This window comes from Xiphias gladius, chromosome 24 (genome assembly GCF_016859285.1).
Source record: "Xiphias gladius isolate SHS-SW01 ecotype Sanya breed wild chromosome 24, ASM1685928v1, whole genome shotgun sequence".
NCBI classification, from domain to species: domain Eukaryota; kingdom Metazoa; phylum Chordata; class Actinopteri; order Istiophoriformes; family Xiphiidae; genus Xiphias; species Xiphias gladius.
In genome coordinates, this window is record NC_053423.1 from 11,455,275 (window position 1) to 11,471,340 (window position 16,066).

Below are 16,066 nucleotides of genomic sequence, written 5' to 3' on the forward strand. Positions count from 1 at the left end.
AATAAAAAGCAGGTAGATATCACTGAGGGAGGTTAAATTAATGCAATACAAACGTTGAAGCACAGTGGTAAACATGAAGAGTTGTTATTCCTCACTTGAAAATGACTATTTGTAGCATTCCCTGAGCATGTTTTATAAACCACTGGAATGTCCTCCCTCATTTGGTCCCTCGCAAGTGCTTTATGTTCATCTCTTCATTTTTCTCTGCCTCCTCACCAATCATCATCAGATTCTTCCTCGCTCATCAGGAGAGCAAACTTGTTGTTTATCTCTTCGGTCCCTTGCCCCCCTGCCTGCGCTCCTCTTCCACCTCCCCTTCTTCCTCTCCTTCGACGGCCTCCGCCTCTCTTCCTCCTCCCTGCTGCTGAAGAGGTGGGATGGGGTGTGGTGCTACAGTTCCTCACAGCATCCTGGAGGGAGGAGTAGAGTTGTCCAGACAAGGAACCCCCAGCTAGGAGAGATTCAGCAGCTCGGCCTCCTTTTAGATACGTAAGAAGGCCATGCACTAAGGTACCACTGAACAACCTGAGGCGCACACAGTGAAGGAAAGGGAGGCAACTAAATTATAACAAAATATAGTTTTTCAATAACCCATGATGGTATTTTAATTTTCAAATTAAAAGTGATATTAATTTTTTTTAGCAATGTGCTCCTCTGGAAACAATGTCTCAGTTACTCTGGAAAATGCACAGACAAAAAGATGTTGCTGTTGATTTAAAATGTTTTGAGCCCTACAAACAAAATTCCATCAACCTATATTGAGGTGGCCACAGAAATGTCAAGAGACAGTCACATCAAAATCTCTATAAATAAAACTAAAATTAACTGAATGACTTGGTGAGAATTATTTTTTGTAATTTTGGTGAACTGACCCTTTAAGTGTATTTCTTTGACGGACATGAAAAGTGCTGGGAACCTTTGCCAAAACCAATTTGTATAATGTTGTCATTAGTGCTGAAACAATTAGTTGACTAGTCAGTCACCACAAAATTAGTTGCCAACAATACTAATAATCACTTAATTGATTAAGAGAATTATTAAGCAAAAATGCCAAACATGATTGGTTCCCGGATCTAAAATGTGAATATTTGCTACTTTTCTGTTTTATATGAGAGGAAATTGAATGTCTTTTCGTCAGGTCTGTTCATCAGGTTTTTTTGACATTTTATAAACTAAACTGATGGATTAATCAATAATGAAAATAGTCATTAGCTGCAGGTGTGGTTCTCATAGGTAGAAAATGCAAACAGTGTATTATCTCTTTTATGTCTCTGTGTCTTACCATGACAGGTGGGGTTCCGGCAGAGGCAGCAGCAATAGCTGGTTGAGACACAGTGCACTCCAGAGGCAGGCCTGCCACTGGCTGAAACTGTGAGCCACTGCGATATCCAAGCCCCGTCTCTCCCCTGGTCTCCGACGTTGTCGGTCTAGCCCTGTCCACACATTGCGCTCCGCAGCCCAGTTTAGCTGTGGGACTAGAATGATGCACAGCGGCGACAGGTTATAGATCATTAGGGATAGATTACTGTTTTCCTTGTTTTTGTGGTACATTTTAGTCTTTTGGCACCTTGCGGAATAAAATGACCGATAGAACACGGCTAACCAGCATATTGATAATGCGTAGCTCCAGGCTGGTTGTTCCAGGACAGCTCTCCATAAACCATGCCCAGCACCAAAGCCTGGAGCTGGGGCTGTGAGGGTGCTGGTACGGCCTCTCGCAGCCAGAAGCCTGTCACTGCTACAGCGAGCCTCAGGTGAAGAGGAACGGGAGCCAGGGCAGACTCTTTCACCCCTAAGACTTCTAACAGGACACCAAGACGAACTGCCACAGGAGCCTGTATAAAACCAAGTGATAACACTGGAAAATTTCTTTTGAAAAGAGCATATAACCAAACATATAAAAACAAATATGGTTAATATAAGGGAAAACATTTTTATTGTCATGTTTACCTGGCCAAGTGTATCCAGACGTATAGGGATTCTGGGTGGTTGTGCCTCCACTTGGTTTTTCTTCAAGTTCAGGTCCAGACGGTCATACTCCTCCACACAAATGGGGGAACTGGAGCCCTGAGCCTGCACTGTAGCTGCACCAGCTGCTTGTTCGATGCTAAATCCTACATTGACACCCTGTAGTGTAGGTAAAATGATGCCCTGACCCCTACCTCCTCCGCCGTGACCACCTCCCCGTCCTCTTCCCCCTCGCCCTCTCCCACCTCTCATACCCTGGCTGATGTTTTCTTGTATCCTCATATCCTGTGCTTGGACAGCACCTCCTATTCCCCTCAATAGCTGCACACTGCCACCGCTACCCTGAGGCGCATTATCCTGGCCTTTTTGTTGTAATATCCCATATATAGCCCGACGTATAGTTCTGGCACTGCAGTGGCTGCTGGGTAGTTTGCTGTTCTCCACCTGTGGGATGAGCAGGACCCTACGCATCAAAAAAGCATCCACCACCAAAGGGGCTAACAGCCCCCGTGCTGCAGCCTGTGAAAGGCATTCTGGTAGCCGTGCGACCCCAGAGGTCTGCCCTCCTGGAGCTGCCTTACCTCCGGAGAACCAGCGAGCGAGAGAGCTTTGAGGGGGGATGTGGTACTCCTGCATACCTGCCCACAGCTGTGAACTAAGCCCACCTTTCTGTCCTCTCTTGCCCCTACCTCCATCCTCCCCCATTAGCCTGCTCACTTCCTCCAGGGCCTCCGCCGGGCTTGAAAAAGAAGACAGCCAGGCGAGGAGGCCCTCGATGCGGGAGGAAGGTGCTCTACCTTTACCCCTGCCACCACCTCTACGTAATGCGCTCACATCTAACAGAGCAAGAAGTGTGTCAGAATCTTTTGGAGCTCCATAGTCATTACCGGTCAGGACGGCACATAAGGGTAGCAACTCCTGGTTCATGCCCCCAAACCAGCGACAAAGGCCATTAGTGGTGTAACACCGAGCTGAGATGTAGCGATGAGAGGCTTTGCCATTAAGGTTGGTCCACTGGAAAAAATTGAGTGGCAGGTAACCACCTAAGATGAGACACAGAAGACAAAAACAATATGTAACAACAAAATTAAGATGACTAAAATCAATCTAATTCATTACAATGGGCTATTTGGATACAGTCAGTAAAATCCTAGCACTACCCACACCTGGCAGGTCAAAGATATAAAAGTCACTGTCATTTGTCAGAACTGGGCAGTTCCACTGGTGAGCCAAACATGCAATCTCCCAGTCAGCCTCAGCTGGACACTGGACTAGTGGGACTCCTCTCTGGATTAGGACCTGAATGAAGACAGCTCTTGTGAGGATGGGGAGAACAGAGCCACCGCGGCCATGAGAGATACTGTCTGCCTCCCTTATCTTGGACTGCAGACGTTGCCGCAGAGTGGGAAACTTCTTGTCACTGGGGTCCATCCCTTATAATCATAAAAAAAAGAAGACAGAAATTACATATTTGCGGGTGTTACAACTGCAGAAAAACTTAGACTTGTCGCAGGTTCAAGTTAACTTGTTAATCCTTTTTTAGCACACATGAGCGCACTGCTTTTGTTTAAATCTAATTTATTCATCAAATAAATGTCTACACTGACCAAAACATTTGACTATATTCTATTATCTGTGTAAAAAAAATGGGGGAAAAAACTTTGAAGCCAAAATGTTAAGAAGACCAGCTTTAGTTTACTTTTAGTTTTGTTTATTTGCAGAGATTATAATTACACAAACTACATGAAAATGAATGTGGAGGGAAAGGTTAAAAAAGCTTCATAGGACTTTTTGATCACCTCTACCTATATATAATTCTCACCAGAAATCTGTGTTATGACATAGGAAAACAAGATCATAAAAGAGACCCTAAAGTCTTTTTGAAAAATGCTTTGTAGGACTTCAGGGAAGATATAATTTTAACCAAATGGGGAATAAACTATCAGCTACCAAGTTAGGACCCCTGTATCTGACTAAATTGCTTGACCTTTGCTTGTGAGATATTTGGGAAAGTGCGGATTAGATGACTGTCTGGTTGAGTAGGTGTTAATCTGTGATTTGATTTAAAAATAAGAAATGACATGATCTTGGAGATTTGCATCTTGTGTATAAAAATACATACTTAGAAACTAATATCATTAATTGCAGGAATCTTAGTTTCTTAAAATGAAGGAGCCGATAGGGTGCGAGATTTTGATGGGGTTGTCAGTCTACAGTATCCTTACCTCCATCCAGTACCACATATGGCTGGATGTTGCAGGCTGCCAACGCGGAGAGGAACTGGGTGAGCAGGCAAGCGAAAGCATCATAGTCCCCTCCGTGCTGCTGGTCCAAACCGTTGTTAAAATAGAGGCGGAAATACAGACTGCAGCCATCAATAACCAGGCGACTATCCCTGAACTTCACATCTTGGAGGAAGTGTCTGTTCCCCTCCACATAGGTGGTCAGACCCTGCACACCCATGGGATCTCAGGGCCTAGGAAAACGTGGAATAAGATGAATGAGTTGCTGTTACTCACATGGGTGCTGGTGCCTCAGTGCCTCGCAGAGTAGCTTCCACTGCCTGGTTAGTCTGAGGGTGTGCGGGTCTGGGGATTTGCAGATGTTCAATCACGGGATGCGACGGAAAAGAAATGCTAATTATAACGAACTCGCTGCCTCGGCTGGACAGGAGTTTGTTTTTCCAAATAGACAATGTGACTGTCTCTTGGAAAATTGTGACACAACGGAAATACTGCAACAAAACAATTCATATAAACTGAAGGCAACCGATAAGTACATTTCCAAACAAATATTCGAAGGGTAATTTTGAAGTAGAGCATTAAAATATATATGAGTTGCTATACTAACCAATGTCACTTTATTTCACTTCTGTTTACATGCCTTGCGCACTTACTTCCTTGTAATGTTGCACTTCAAAGTAAAAGTCCTAGCTTGCATCAAATGTGTGTATTCTGCATTCTGTTGTGCATAAAACAACATTTTTGTATATTTTAGACACAAGTTACTGAATCAAAAAAAAAAATCACGCACTTAAACTTAAAGAATACCTGAAAATGAAAACTGTTAAAAACTAAAAAGTAGAAAACCCCTATGTCGACTTGGGACGATTACGCTGCATCTCGCGAGAGAGAGCGAGAACGCAAAAGCTAGCGAGCGCGCTAGCCAGTTTTGTTCTGCCGTTTGAAATTAATCTCGTTTTATTATGGCCACAATGTCCGGAGGAACAAATCTCGGGATTCCCGGGACGAGCCAGACCAGCTCCGCAACGGCTGCGTATCGGAAAAAAGACAGCAGTCCGTCCACCAGGTTCTGGGAGAGTCCGGATACTTTAGCCCAGCTGGAGGTGGTGCGACAGTGGATCGGGAAGCACTACAAAAAGGTAGTTAGCTGGCTAGGAAGCTAGCTAACAAGCTAGCCGCCCCCTGCTAATGAGCCCAGTGGCTCACACTGTAAACAAACGTCTCGTGCTGGTTAACGTTACCTTTACACTGGCTTGCAAGATTTGTGTGATGAAGCTGATTAGTCCTGTACCAATGTAATATGTAATATGTAAACACAAAAGATGAATGGCACATGTTGCTAAATCCGAGTGGTTAATCAGTCCCAACAGAGCTGCTAAGTTGTTGAGACTGTCGGTAAATGCAGGAAGGCAACGTTGACGTTATATTTTACGTTATATATTATATTTATTATTATTTATATAATGCACAATGATTAAAAATCATCTTGTTCACATCCCTTTCAAATTGTGTGTGTGGTGTCTGTCAGTTTGTGTTGGTGGATGCTCCATCATGCCAGGTCCTGGCTGCAGTCACCTTACAGCTGCTCCAGTTTCAGGAGGATGCCTTTGGCCGACAAGCTACCAGTCCTTCTCTCACCAAACTGCCTGTGAGTCTGTCTCTCACGTTTTCACTTTGGCACGCTTTACTCTAAAATTGGTGGTTCTTAGCCCACTCGGAAGTGTCCAGCTTTCATGATGTATGTTGGAGTAGTGTTCTGTTTTTCAAAGTGGTTGATATTACTACATTGTTGTATGACCAAAGAAAGATAGATTTGTTTGAAAACACAATAAATCTGAAAGTTAATTTCCATGATTGTATTTGTTACAAGGGAAAAGGATAAGATGACATGTCTTAAAATCTACAAACATGCAAAAGAAACAACAATAATGATCTTTTCTCCGTAGGCAAAGTGCTTCCTGGACTTGCGACCAGGGGGTGGACTCTGCCACATTCTTGGCACTGCCTACAAGTTCAAGGCTGAGCAAGGCTGGTGGGTATCAAGCCTCATGTGTCGCCGTTTCAAAGTGCTTTCCCTCACAAACCTGCTCTGCATTTGTATGATACCTGTTTACCGTGTCCTTAATATCTCTTTGTTCCTCTCCCTGCCTATACAGGCGAAGGTTTGACTTGCAGAATCCATCAAGAACTGAGAGGAATGTGGAGATGTTTGAAACAATTGAAGGGGCACTGATCCAGGTGACAAAGATACACAAATACACAGACACCAGCCCAACAAAGACACACCATTGATGAATTTGCACCTCCTGTTTTGTGTGTCTACAGAACAACTGTATATCACTGCCTGTCGTATATCTGGACCCCGCACTTGATAAGGAGCTGGCAGGAAGACTGACAGATATCATCACCAAGCACCGGGTAAAGTGCTGCAGAAGAGAATTAGGGATAAGTCAACAGACAGTTGAGAATTTTATGTTAAAATTGAAGATGACAAGTACAAGGCTGGAATGGCCAGTTAAAACTAGTGTAGCTCTGGTTTCTTCTCAGTGCTACTGGGTCACAGTTTGTTCTTGCACAGGGTACGCTCACTGAGGACCGAACGCTTGCCAGTCACCACATCTCCCCCTCACCTGCTTCTACAGAGGAAGGTCAGTTAAAGTTTGTGCATGTTTGTTTGTGTGTTATTGGTTTAAATGACTAGTACTAATTTAACTTGATACATTTTTTTATACACATCTATTTTCAGATGAATGGATGCGTCCTGTCATGCAAAAAGACAAACATGTATTGGTACATTGGGGCATGCACCCCGACAGGTATGCACAAGCACACACATTCACACACACACACACACACACACACACACACACACACACACACACACACACACACACACAGGTGCTCACACACAATCAGAGTAGTTACCCATTATGTCTCTTGTCTCTTTTTTTAACAGTTATGACAGCTGGCTGTCCTCAAGTGATGTTGAAGGAGAGGTTGAAGATCCACCACATCCTGAGAGGCCCTGGAGGGTGAGCATACATACATATGCTTACAACTCCCAATACTACACCACACTAAAAACTGTGTTCAAAATTAACTTTTTGGCTCACCTACTGAGGCAGCCAGTTTGGGGTCTGTTTGCTCATGAGTAGTTTGATTTGCATACAGTTAGAGAGAGTATGACAGTTGACAGGGACAAAAAGTCAAAGTCTTGCTTCTGATGATGTGATCTGATGTGTGTTCATTTTGGACGATGTTGACACCAACACACACTACTGTACACCTGAATTCCTTATTTAATATTTGTGTGGCTTTGTGTGTTCCAGGTCCATACTGGTTGGGTTCTGGACACAGACGTTTTCAATGAGTGGATGAACGAGGAAGACTATTGTGTGGATGAGAGGAATGTACCGATAATCCTCCGCCAGCGTATTCACCTCCAAGACGACCAGGTTTGTGTGAAGCTGTAGGCCCATGTGGTCTGGAGGGCTTTTGGAGGGATACTATTCCCTATTATTAATGCTCTACTAAAAAAACTAAAACTAAAACTAAAAAAAAGAAAGCAAGTGTGACCCTTGAGACTGTAATTTTTATTTTTTTTTCCAAATGTGAAGTGTCTTGATCTTGGTTGTTTTCGTCAAATACACTTACACTGTTGTTGTCTTGTTTTTTTCGCCACATACCTCTACGTTGTCTCTCAGGACTCAAAGTCCAGCCCATCCAAAAAGAGAAGACGATCCCCATCTCCTCCCTCCTCTGAAGGCAGGAAGAAAGGAAAGAAGGGGTAAGAAACAGCTGTTTCATCCGAACAGGAGGATGTACTTTTGGTTTTGGCATTTTGGTGCAAGTTTTCAGAACAACTTGTTTTGTGTGTACAGGAGAAGGCGTGGACAACAGGAGGAAGAGCCAGAAGAGGACCTGACCAAAGACATGGAGGACCCTACCCCTGTTCCTAACATGGAGGAGGTCATACTGCCCAAGAATGGTAAAGACAGCAACCATAACTTACTAAGAATGTGTTGCACAAGTGAGGTTTCTCTTAAAGGTGTTCATTTGTGTTACAAGTCTTCAATTTGTTTTTAATTTCTTTCTCTGTCTGTGTAGTCAACCTGAAGAAAGACAGTGAGAATACTCCTGTCAAAGGAGGCACTATGGCTGACCTGGGTAAGCTTGCATGTGTTATGGTAAATGTTTCCGAAGGAATCTAGAATGTGTAAATGTTTCCGGTTTAAAACATTTCTAAAACAATTTTAATTTGCACTTATTCTCTTGTTGTTGTGTATGCATCTCGATTTTTCATCACCCCCTCACTGTTTTTCTTCCAGATGAACAGGAGGATGATTTTCCAGGAAGGGTAAATACTATATCATTTTTCTCACATCATAGGTTTCTATTTGCAGGAGGCTTTGGGTAGCCCATATTGATTTAGTGTTTTTGTTTCAGCAAAGTAAAAGTGTTGTTGAATTTACACTGTGTGTCTCTGTGTGTGTGTGTGTTTGTGTACGTACAGGAGGATGAAGAGGGAAGAGGAGAGCTGCCACGCTTATCAGAGGGAGAGGACAATATCACAGAACAAACCCATCACATTATAATACCAAGCTACACATCTTGGTTCAATTACAACAGGTAGACAAACACATACAGATACAAGAACTTTTACTGACGCTGACTTGTACTTAATTTTTCATCGATGCATGCCTAACATCAAAGTATAAATCCAAAAAACTTTCCCGTTCATGTTTTCCAGCACTCACTTAATAGAGAAACGTGCACTGCCTGAATTCTTTAATGGGAAGAACAAGTCCAAATCTCCAGAAATGTGAGTACTACTGATATTCAGATATCATCATTAAGCTAGATGACGGAGAATGCCTCACCAACAGCATGTATCTTCCCTGTACACAACAGCTACCTGGCATACCGCAACTTCATGATTGACACATACCGGCTCAACCCCCAGGAATACCTCAGTTCAACGTCCTGCAGACGCAACCTCACTGGAGACGTCTGTGCTGTCATGAGGTATAACTTCATGTGTGGGTGTTTGCTACGTCTGCTGCAACTGCTAAATTAGGTGTAGTATGTGGGCATTCAGCTAAATGTGTTAACAAATTGAATTTATCAATGTTGGGAAGGAATGGGAAGGTATGTGGCCTAGTTAATGGGTCTGCAGTTTAAAGGGCAGCTTTTATTTTTATTTTTAATATTTTTAACATGACAGATGCTGATTTCTCCTTGCATTTATATTTTGTCATCTGTGGAGGCAGGTTTCCAGCTGCATTATAATAAAATGAATAGAAAGAAAAAAATATTCCATGTGTCCAGGGTTCATGCATTTTTGGAGCAGTGGGGTTTGATTAACTACCAAGTGGATGCAGAGAGCAGACCCCTCCCCATGGGACCCCCACCCACCCCTCATTTCAACGTACTGGCTGACACACCATCCGGGCTGGCCCCCCTACAACACAAACCCCTGCAGGTAACACACACACACACATACTGTGTATGCATAACACATGATAAGAGGTCTACACAGATAGAGATGTAATGCCTCCTGATGAACTCTGCTGCTCGCTCTCACTCCTGCAGGTGGCCGCCTCACAGCACATGTTGTATTTCCCAGAAAAGAGCAGAGAGAAGCCTTCAGACTGCCAGAACTTTGGTCTGCGCACCGACATCTACGCCAAGAAACACCCGAAGGTCTCACACAATAAACATACAAATATACCGAAAATGACATTTTAGCTTGCATTTTTCTCACATTCTGGTTCTATGTGTGGTAGAAAAGATTAGCTTTTTTTCATTTATATTATATTATATTATGTATGTGTATGTGTTGCTAGTCCCTATTTTCATCACTTTCTGAAATTAGGTATAAAAATTTTATTTTTATTATTATTATTATTATTATTATTAAATCATTCTTATGCCGTCTGTTTCAGACTAAAGGAGCAAGTGCAGGAAGGGAATGGACAGAGCAAGAGACACTTTTGCTATTAGAGGTAAGGCAATCACTTGTTCTAGTGGATCTTACACATGGCTCAGTGCTTACCTTAAAGGGAAAAGATTTATTTTTGATTCAGGAGAATCTTTTAGATAGGCCCTTAAGTTTTGCAACCATGTTCTGAGCCTCGTCTTTTCCTCTTTCTTTCTTCTTTATCTGTCTCCCGTGTCCCTCTCAGGCCTTAGAGGTTTACAGAGATGACTGGAACAAAGTATCAGAGCATGTGGGCTCCAGAACACAGGACGAGTGTATCCTCCACTTCCTCCGGCTGCCGATAGAGGACCCTTATCTAGAAGACTCCTCGGCCTCTCTTGGTCCACTGGCTTACCAGCCTGTGCCTTTCAGCCAATCAGAGAACCCCGTTATGAGCACTGTGGCCTTCCTGGCATCTGTGGTGGACCCACGGGTGGCATCGGCTGCAGCTAAGGCCGCACTGGGTGAGAGGACAGGGAGGAGTGCTAATTAGTGTGTAGTCTAGGTAATGGTATAGTTCTGAGATAGTTCACTGTATTTGCAGTATGTGTGTTGTGATTCTACATCTTTGTCTTCAGAGGAGTTTTCTCGAGTGCAGGAGGACTCAGTGGATAAGGTCTCTGAAATGTCCAACCAGCCTGATAAAATAGGTAAGTCTTCAATATATATACACATAATCATACTCAATTGAAACTGTTTCTTTATACAGTCCATAATGCGTCTTTTTTTCTGTACTTTAGAATCAATGGATACAGAAAAATTGGAGACAAACTCCACCTCCCATCAGGTAATGCGACACCATGAGCTTGGAGAGAGTTTTATTGTATCTGCTGGTGATTTTTGTAGCTTAAGGGGTGTGTGTGTGTGTGTGTGTGTGTCTGTGTGTGTGTGTCTGTGTTTATTTGGATCTGGTTCAGGTCCCTGGAAGGGCAGATGGGCTCAAGGTGGAACCCAGTGGGGCGAAAGTGGAGGGAGATCAAGTCAAAAGGGAAAATGCAGAAAACATACTTGCAGAGGAGAGAGATGGTACGAAAATATGTATAGCATGTATCTATGTATACTGCATGTGTGTATGACTGGCTATGTTAATGAAATTCTCTCTATGATCCAGAAAGAGGAGATGACGATGAGAGTGTAGGGCGGCGAGAGGGAGACGGGGACGAGGGGAGGAGAGTGATGGAGCAGGAACAGGTGGAGGGCAGCGTTGCCACGGCAGCAGCAGCAGCTCTGGCCTCAGCTGCCACAAAAGCCAAGGTAAAGCTCACCCTCCCACTTCAAATCTGACCAATCATGAGAGCATTAAGTGATGCAACGATTGTCTTTTTAAATAGAGGCTTTTTTTCAGTTGTGTCGGAGGTCTCCTAGCAACCAAAACAGGTCCCGTCTTGGCAACCACTTCAAGACCTGGCGTTGCACATATAATTGACATAGAATATACGCAGGATATACAGTATATTTTATGGCTTAGAGGTTGAGATTATCTAATTTTAAGAACAGATATTTCAGTGGTTCATGTTCTGTTTCCAGCCGAAAACAGAAATGAAAATATTTGTTCTATGTTCTAATAGAGGTGGAGAAAATTCTGATACACAATCATCTGCCCTTAGTTTTCTGTATGAGAGTGTATAGAACATGGCCACTAGAGGGCGTACTACATAACCAGGAAGCCTCTGATGGTGACAGGCATGTACTGATTTGGGGAAAAAAAAAATGATAAGATTGAGGTAATGTCAATGGTAATCGTGATCATTTTTGAATCGGAGAGTGGACTGGAAACATACAATAATTTAGTTACTGTTGTTGTGTCTGTAAATAGGAAAACATTTATCGTGCCTTTAACAAAATGCTGTGCAAAATTTTTAAAAGTAAATGTCTGTTTTAGGAAAAAAAATTTTAGTTTTAGTTTTACAACAAAAATAACTGGCCTTAAACGAATAGTTCGTTATTCTTGGGAAATATGCTCATTTGCCTTCTTGCTGAAAATGAGTTGAGAAGACTGATATCACTCTCATGTTTCATTAAATATGAAGCTACAATCACAGCACAAGCAATACCATGTCATGTTAACACTTTGGTTTTTGTACAAATTAAACACACAGGATGCAACATGGTAATTAATGAGCTTTAGAGGGGCTGGTAGGCAGATTTTGTGCCCTTCGGACAGAGCTGGGCCAGCTGTTTCCCCCTACCTCCAGTCTTTGTGCCAAGCTAACTGGCTGCCACGAGTGGTATCAATCTTCTCAACTTACTCTTGGCAAGAAAGCAAATAAGTGAATAAAGAGAGTTTTGGCAATAATAGAAACTCCTGCAATGTCGTGATTACTTACAATGTATTCTGTCAAGATGTATGGTTAGATCAATTATTGTCCAACCAATTATTTGGTGATGATTGATTCGGTATTTTTCTTCCATCCCTGCCACGCTCTGACAAACCTAATTTATTCTGCCCTCTTCTCACCTCGAATCTTTTCTCTTCTTCCTCAGTGTTTTCCCTTTTTAGCTTACCTTCACTATTTTGTTTTTCATTTCCTTAGTTCTTAACCGTGTCACAAGCACTTACCACCCAGTCCCTCACTCATTTATGGCATCATCTTCCTTCCGACTTCACCCTCTTCTAACTGTCTCCATCTTTTTCTTCGTTCTTTTCGCAGCACTTGGCAGCAGTAGAAGAGAGGAAGATCAAGTCCTTGGTGGCTCTGCTGGTGGAGACTCAGATGAAAAAGCTGGAGATCAAGCTGAGACACTTTGAGGAGCTGGAGACCATCATGGACCGTGAGAAAGAGGCTGTGAGTGAATATGATATCTGCTATAGCTAAAAAAAAAAGACGATGAACCTTGGTGTCACTTTATTAACTCGACCCCTTTATGATCTTCTTGCTCACCGAAGCCCCTCTGTAGTGTGAGGTGAAAATCCTAAAACGTAAAAATGTCAAAAGGCTCCAATGGCTAGTTTTTACATCTTTTTTTAATATGTCTTTTCTGCAGGGTTTATGTCCAGCACGTATCACTAATTCTTTATGTCTGTGTGTGTATGTGTGTTACGCAGCTGGAGCAGCAGCGGCAGCAGCTTCTATCAGAGAGACAGACGTTCCATACCGAGCAGCTCAAACAGGCAGAGATGAAGGTCCGCCAGCAGAGGGAGCAGCAGGGGCACTCGGGATACACAATGCAGCATTCAGGTCTGGCCACACACACACACACATATACACACACACACACACACTGAAAATCAAATCACCTTTTAAGAAATAACACTACCAAAAGTCAGGTTAACCCTTTTAGGACACAACAGAACTAAAGATACATTTTCACAGAATAAAATACCTCCGGCTCTTAATTTCTCATATGTTAAATCATTGTTTGATCCTACTCTTGAGATTTTAGTCGTTCCTTCTTATTCAGGCCCGTCCATGCCAAACCGGATAATGACTAGTGGAGGCAATGCCCAGCCGATGGCCCCCCGGCACCCTGGAGCTCCTAATGGCATGTGTGAGTATTCGTTACTGTTGTCATATGTTTAAAATGCTGTTACTGTTTTGATCTGATTCTATGGGTGTGGTGACACTAATTTCCTCCTCAGACCCATCCTCACAGCCTGATGGGATCGCACCAGCTCAGCCCGGTCCTCCAGCATCAACTCACAGCTGAAACAAGACACACACACACACACACACACACACAGCAGTCCTCCTTCAACCAGGACACACACATAAAAATGTAACACTGGCATAAATGTTCAGGAACAACCGCTTAAAATTGAAGTCTGTAACTCCTCAGTAGTCACACGTTTATAAATATTGAAATATTTGTGCTCTGATGTCAGAGTTGAGGAATCTGCAGATTGAACTCGACTCAATAAAATTGTTTTATATCAAGTTTTTATTTTGTTATATTATCTGTCCTAGTCCAACAGGTTCATTGTGGGTGTGTATGAGAAAGCACTGTTTGGTCTCATGCACCAAACTAAAACAAACGGTATCCTGAACCTTCAGTTTTCATTACTCTATGTTATTGAGGTCAGGAATTAAAGAACCTTTGTTCTTTCCCTCACATGGTACATCCCAAGACGAAATGGAGGAGGGGAGAGATGGAACTCATGGCAGCCATCAAATTATTTAATATCTTCACCTACGAAGAGATGTATTTCACCGTAATAGTGACTGAATGTTGTATTCAGATCAACCTGAGGTAGCTAAATCTGTCCTTTGAAAAACAGTAACATAGACAAGTGTCATCTCTGACCACCAACTCAAGTCTGCATTTAGGCTAAACTTAATCAGTGCCATAGCTTAAATCACGTGTTCAAAATGTTTAAAATACAACCATCAGTAAGGAAGCTACAAAGTATTATTAAGAAAATAAAAGTTATTAATACAAAAATGAATGTCGAAACCAAAGATTGTCTGCATTTTTTGTTTTTATTGCAGGGGAAATTATTTAATTGATCCATTGATACTTTTAAAGTTGATTAAAAAAGAATCAATTTTTCGGTCAGGAATCACTTCATTCCTAAAAGAAAGAAAAAGAATTAACCACAATTGAAACTGATATTGTGGAAGCGTAACGTACTTTAACATTTAAATATAGAGCAATTTATTCATTAATCAAACAAAAGGTTTTTGAGAGACTGTTGAATCACTCAACAGCTTAGAGGCGCACTAGCACTATCAATCCAACTACAATTATCAGCAAATCAAAGGGCGGTATAGGCAGTTCCTCCAGTGACAATTTAAGGGTTTCCTCTCCCCACGTCAGTCAAAGACAACCCGCTCCTACAAAGGAGTGGGAAATAGACAGCATCTGTACTCACTCACAGCATTTTAACAGTACTACATTTTATGTAAGCCTTTTGGTCTAGACATGTTCCCCTCAGGGTGACTTGCAGTAATTTTGGTAATCCTCTGACTTTTCATTTAGCGCCATCATCAGGTCACATTTTTAATTTTTGTGTGTATTTGGCTAATTAACAATTGTCAGGATGTTAGCACTCTGAACTAAGAGAGAAGACAAGGTCAATTTTACAATATACCTCCTAAACAGCAGAATGATGTGAACCACTGTGGCCAAGTACAGCCTCACAGAAAGAGTCTGATCCAGTTCAAACGAGACCAACAAATAACATTGGAGGGGATCTTGGGAGCACACTAGTCGCAGCCTTCATTTTGATCTCAACTAAAACACCTGTAAAGTTTTGTGAATCTCTCTTCCACAGTTGTGATGCTATCGTGGTGACATAATCTGTCAATAGACGGACAGACATATGAACACCTGCCAGCTGCCACCTGGCTTAAATCAAAGCTTGTACCTAGTAACTCCTTTTTTTTGTTCGAATAACCGATGTAAGCACCGTTATTGTCAGTTTTATTTGTAACCCTTCAATTTATCACTCAACCACCTATACAAACACAACTGCATCACCTATATTTGACGGAAAAATTACTCACAGAATCATTGTTGATATCTCTCTCTTAACAGCAGCATTCCCCGGAACAGCTATCGGTCAGATATATGTGAAGTTGTGTGTTTAGTGTGTTGTGTTGCGGCCCTCCCTTTTGTGCTTCCCGCCAGGCTGCGCTTCAGCACATTACAGCAGTTAAAAAACAACTGAATATGCTATGTCCTCCATTTCCCAGTTTTTAACAGTGATGGAGGAAGCACTCAGGTCTTTTACTCAAGTCAAAATAGAAATACCACAGTGTAGAATACAAGCACAAGTCATGCATTCAAAACTGTACTTATATATTATAATGCTAATATAGTATATTAGCATTATAATATATTTGAAGTACCAAACGCAAAAGTATTTATGCATAATGGTAAATGTCAGAATAATATTATGTAATATATTTTTAGATTATGCTTATTTATGTGTAAA

The 16,066-nt window shown here is 42.2% G+C and overlaps 2 protein-coding genes across 7 annotated transcripts; one reads left to right on the forward strand and one right to left on the reverse strand.

Moving 5' to 3' along the window:
- Positions 1 to 181: 181 nt before the first annotated feature.
- On the reverse strand, positions 182 to 5,478 carry aste1b (asteroid homolog 1b). 6 transcript variants are annotated; one of them, XM_040121119.1, is made up of 9 exons: positions 5,019 to 5,126; positions 4,819 to 4,929; positions 4,488 to 4,556; positions 4,194 to 4,290; positions 3,135 to 3,401; positions 1,951 to 3,011; positions 1,604 to 1,835; positions 1,283 to 1,475; positions 182 to 525 (listed from the first exon to the last, which is right to left on the reverse strand). In XM_040121119.1, exons 5-9 carry the CDS (start codon positions 3,397 to 3,399, stop codon positions 213 to 215), a joined length of 2,064 nt encoding a protein of 687 aa, XP_039977053.1. In that variant the 5' UTR covers positions 3,400 to 3,401; positions 4,194 to 4,290; positions 4,488 to 4,556; positions 4,819 to 4,929; positions 5,019 to 5,126; the 3' UTR covers positions 182 to 212. The 6 variants fall into 6 exon arrangements, with proteins under 6 accessions (XP_039977053.1, XP_039977050.1, XP_039977048.1 ...); XM_040121116.1 differs by lacking the exon at positions 4,488 to 4,556 and having other exon boundaries at positions 4,194 to 4,444; positions 4,865 to 4,929; XM_040121114.1 differs by lacking the exon at positions 4,488 to 4,556 and having other exon boundaries at positions 4,194 to 4,444.
- On the forward strand, positions 5,148 to 14,084 carry smarcc1b (SWI/SNF related, matrix associated, actin dependent regulator of chromatin, subfamily c, member 1b). The gene is made up of 28 exons (XM_040121112.1): positions 5,148 to 5,350; positions 5,740 to 5,859; positions 6,158 to 6,243; positions 6,368 to 6,449; positions 6,537 to 6,629; positions 6,790 to 6,859; positions 6,958 to 7,027; positions 7,168 to 7,243; positions 7,541 to 7,666; positions 7,916 to 7,998; positions 8,093 to 8,199; positions 8,319 to 8,378; positions 8,540 to 8,568; positions 8,725 to 8,840; positions 8,962 to 9,033; positions 9,123 to 9,236; positions 9,540 to 9,693; positions 9,804 to 9,914; positions 10,157 to 10,216; positions 10,397 to 10,655; positions 10,770 to 10,841; positions 10,932 to 10,978; positions 11,109 to 11,217; positions 11,303 to 11,445; positions 12,843 to 12,977; positions 13,238 to 13,370; positions 13,594 to 13,680; positions 13,772 to 14,084. The coding sequence occupies exons 1-28, from the start codon at positions 5,174 to 5,176 to the stop codon at positions 13,837 to 13,839; spliced, it is 2,859 nt and encodes a 952-aa protein (XP_039977046.1). The 5' UTR covers positions 5,148 to 5,173; the 3' UTR covers positions 13,840 to 14,084.
- Positions 14,085 to 16,066: the final 1,982 nt, after the last annotated feature.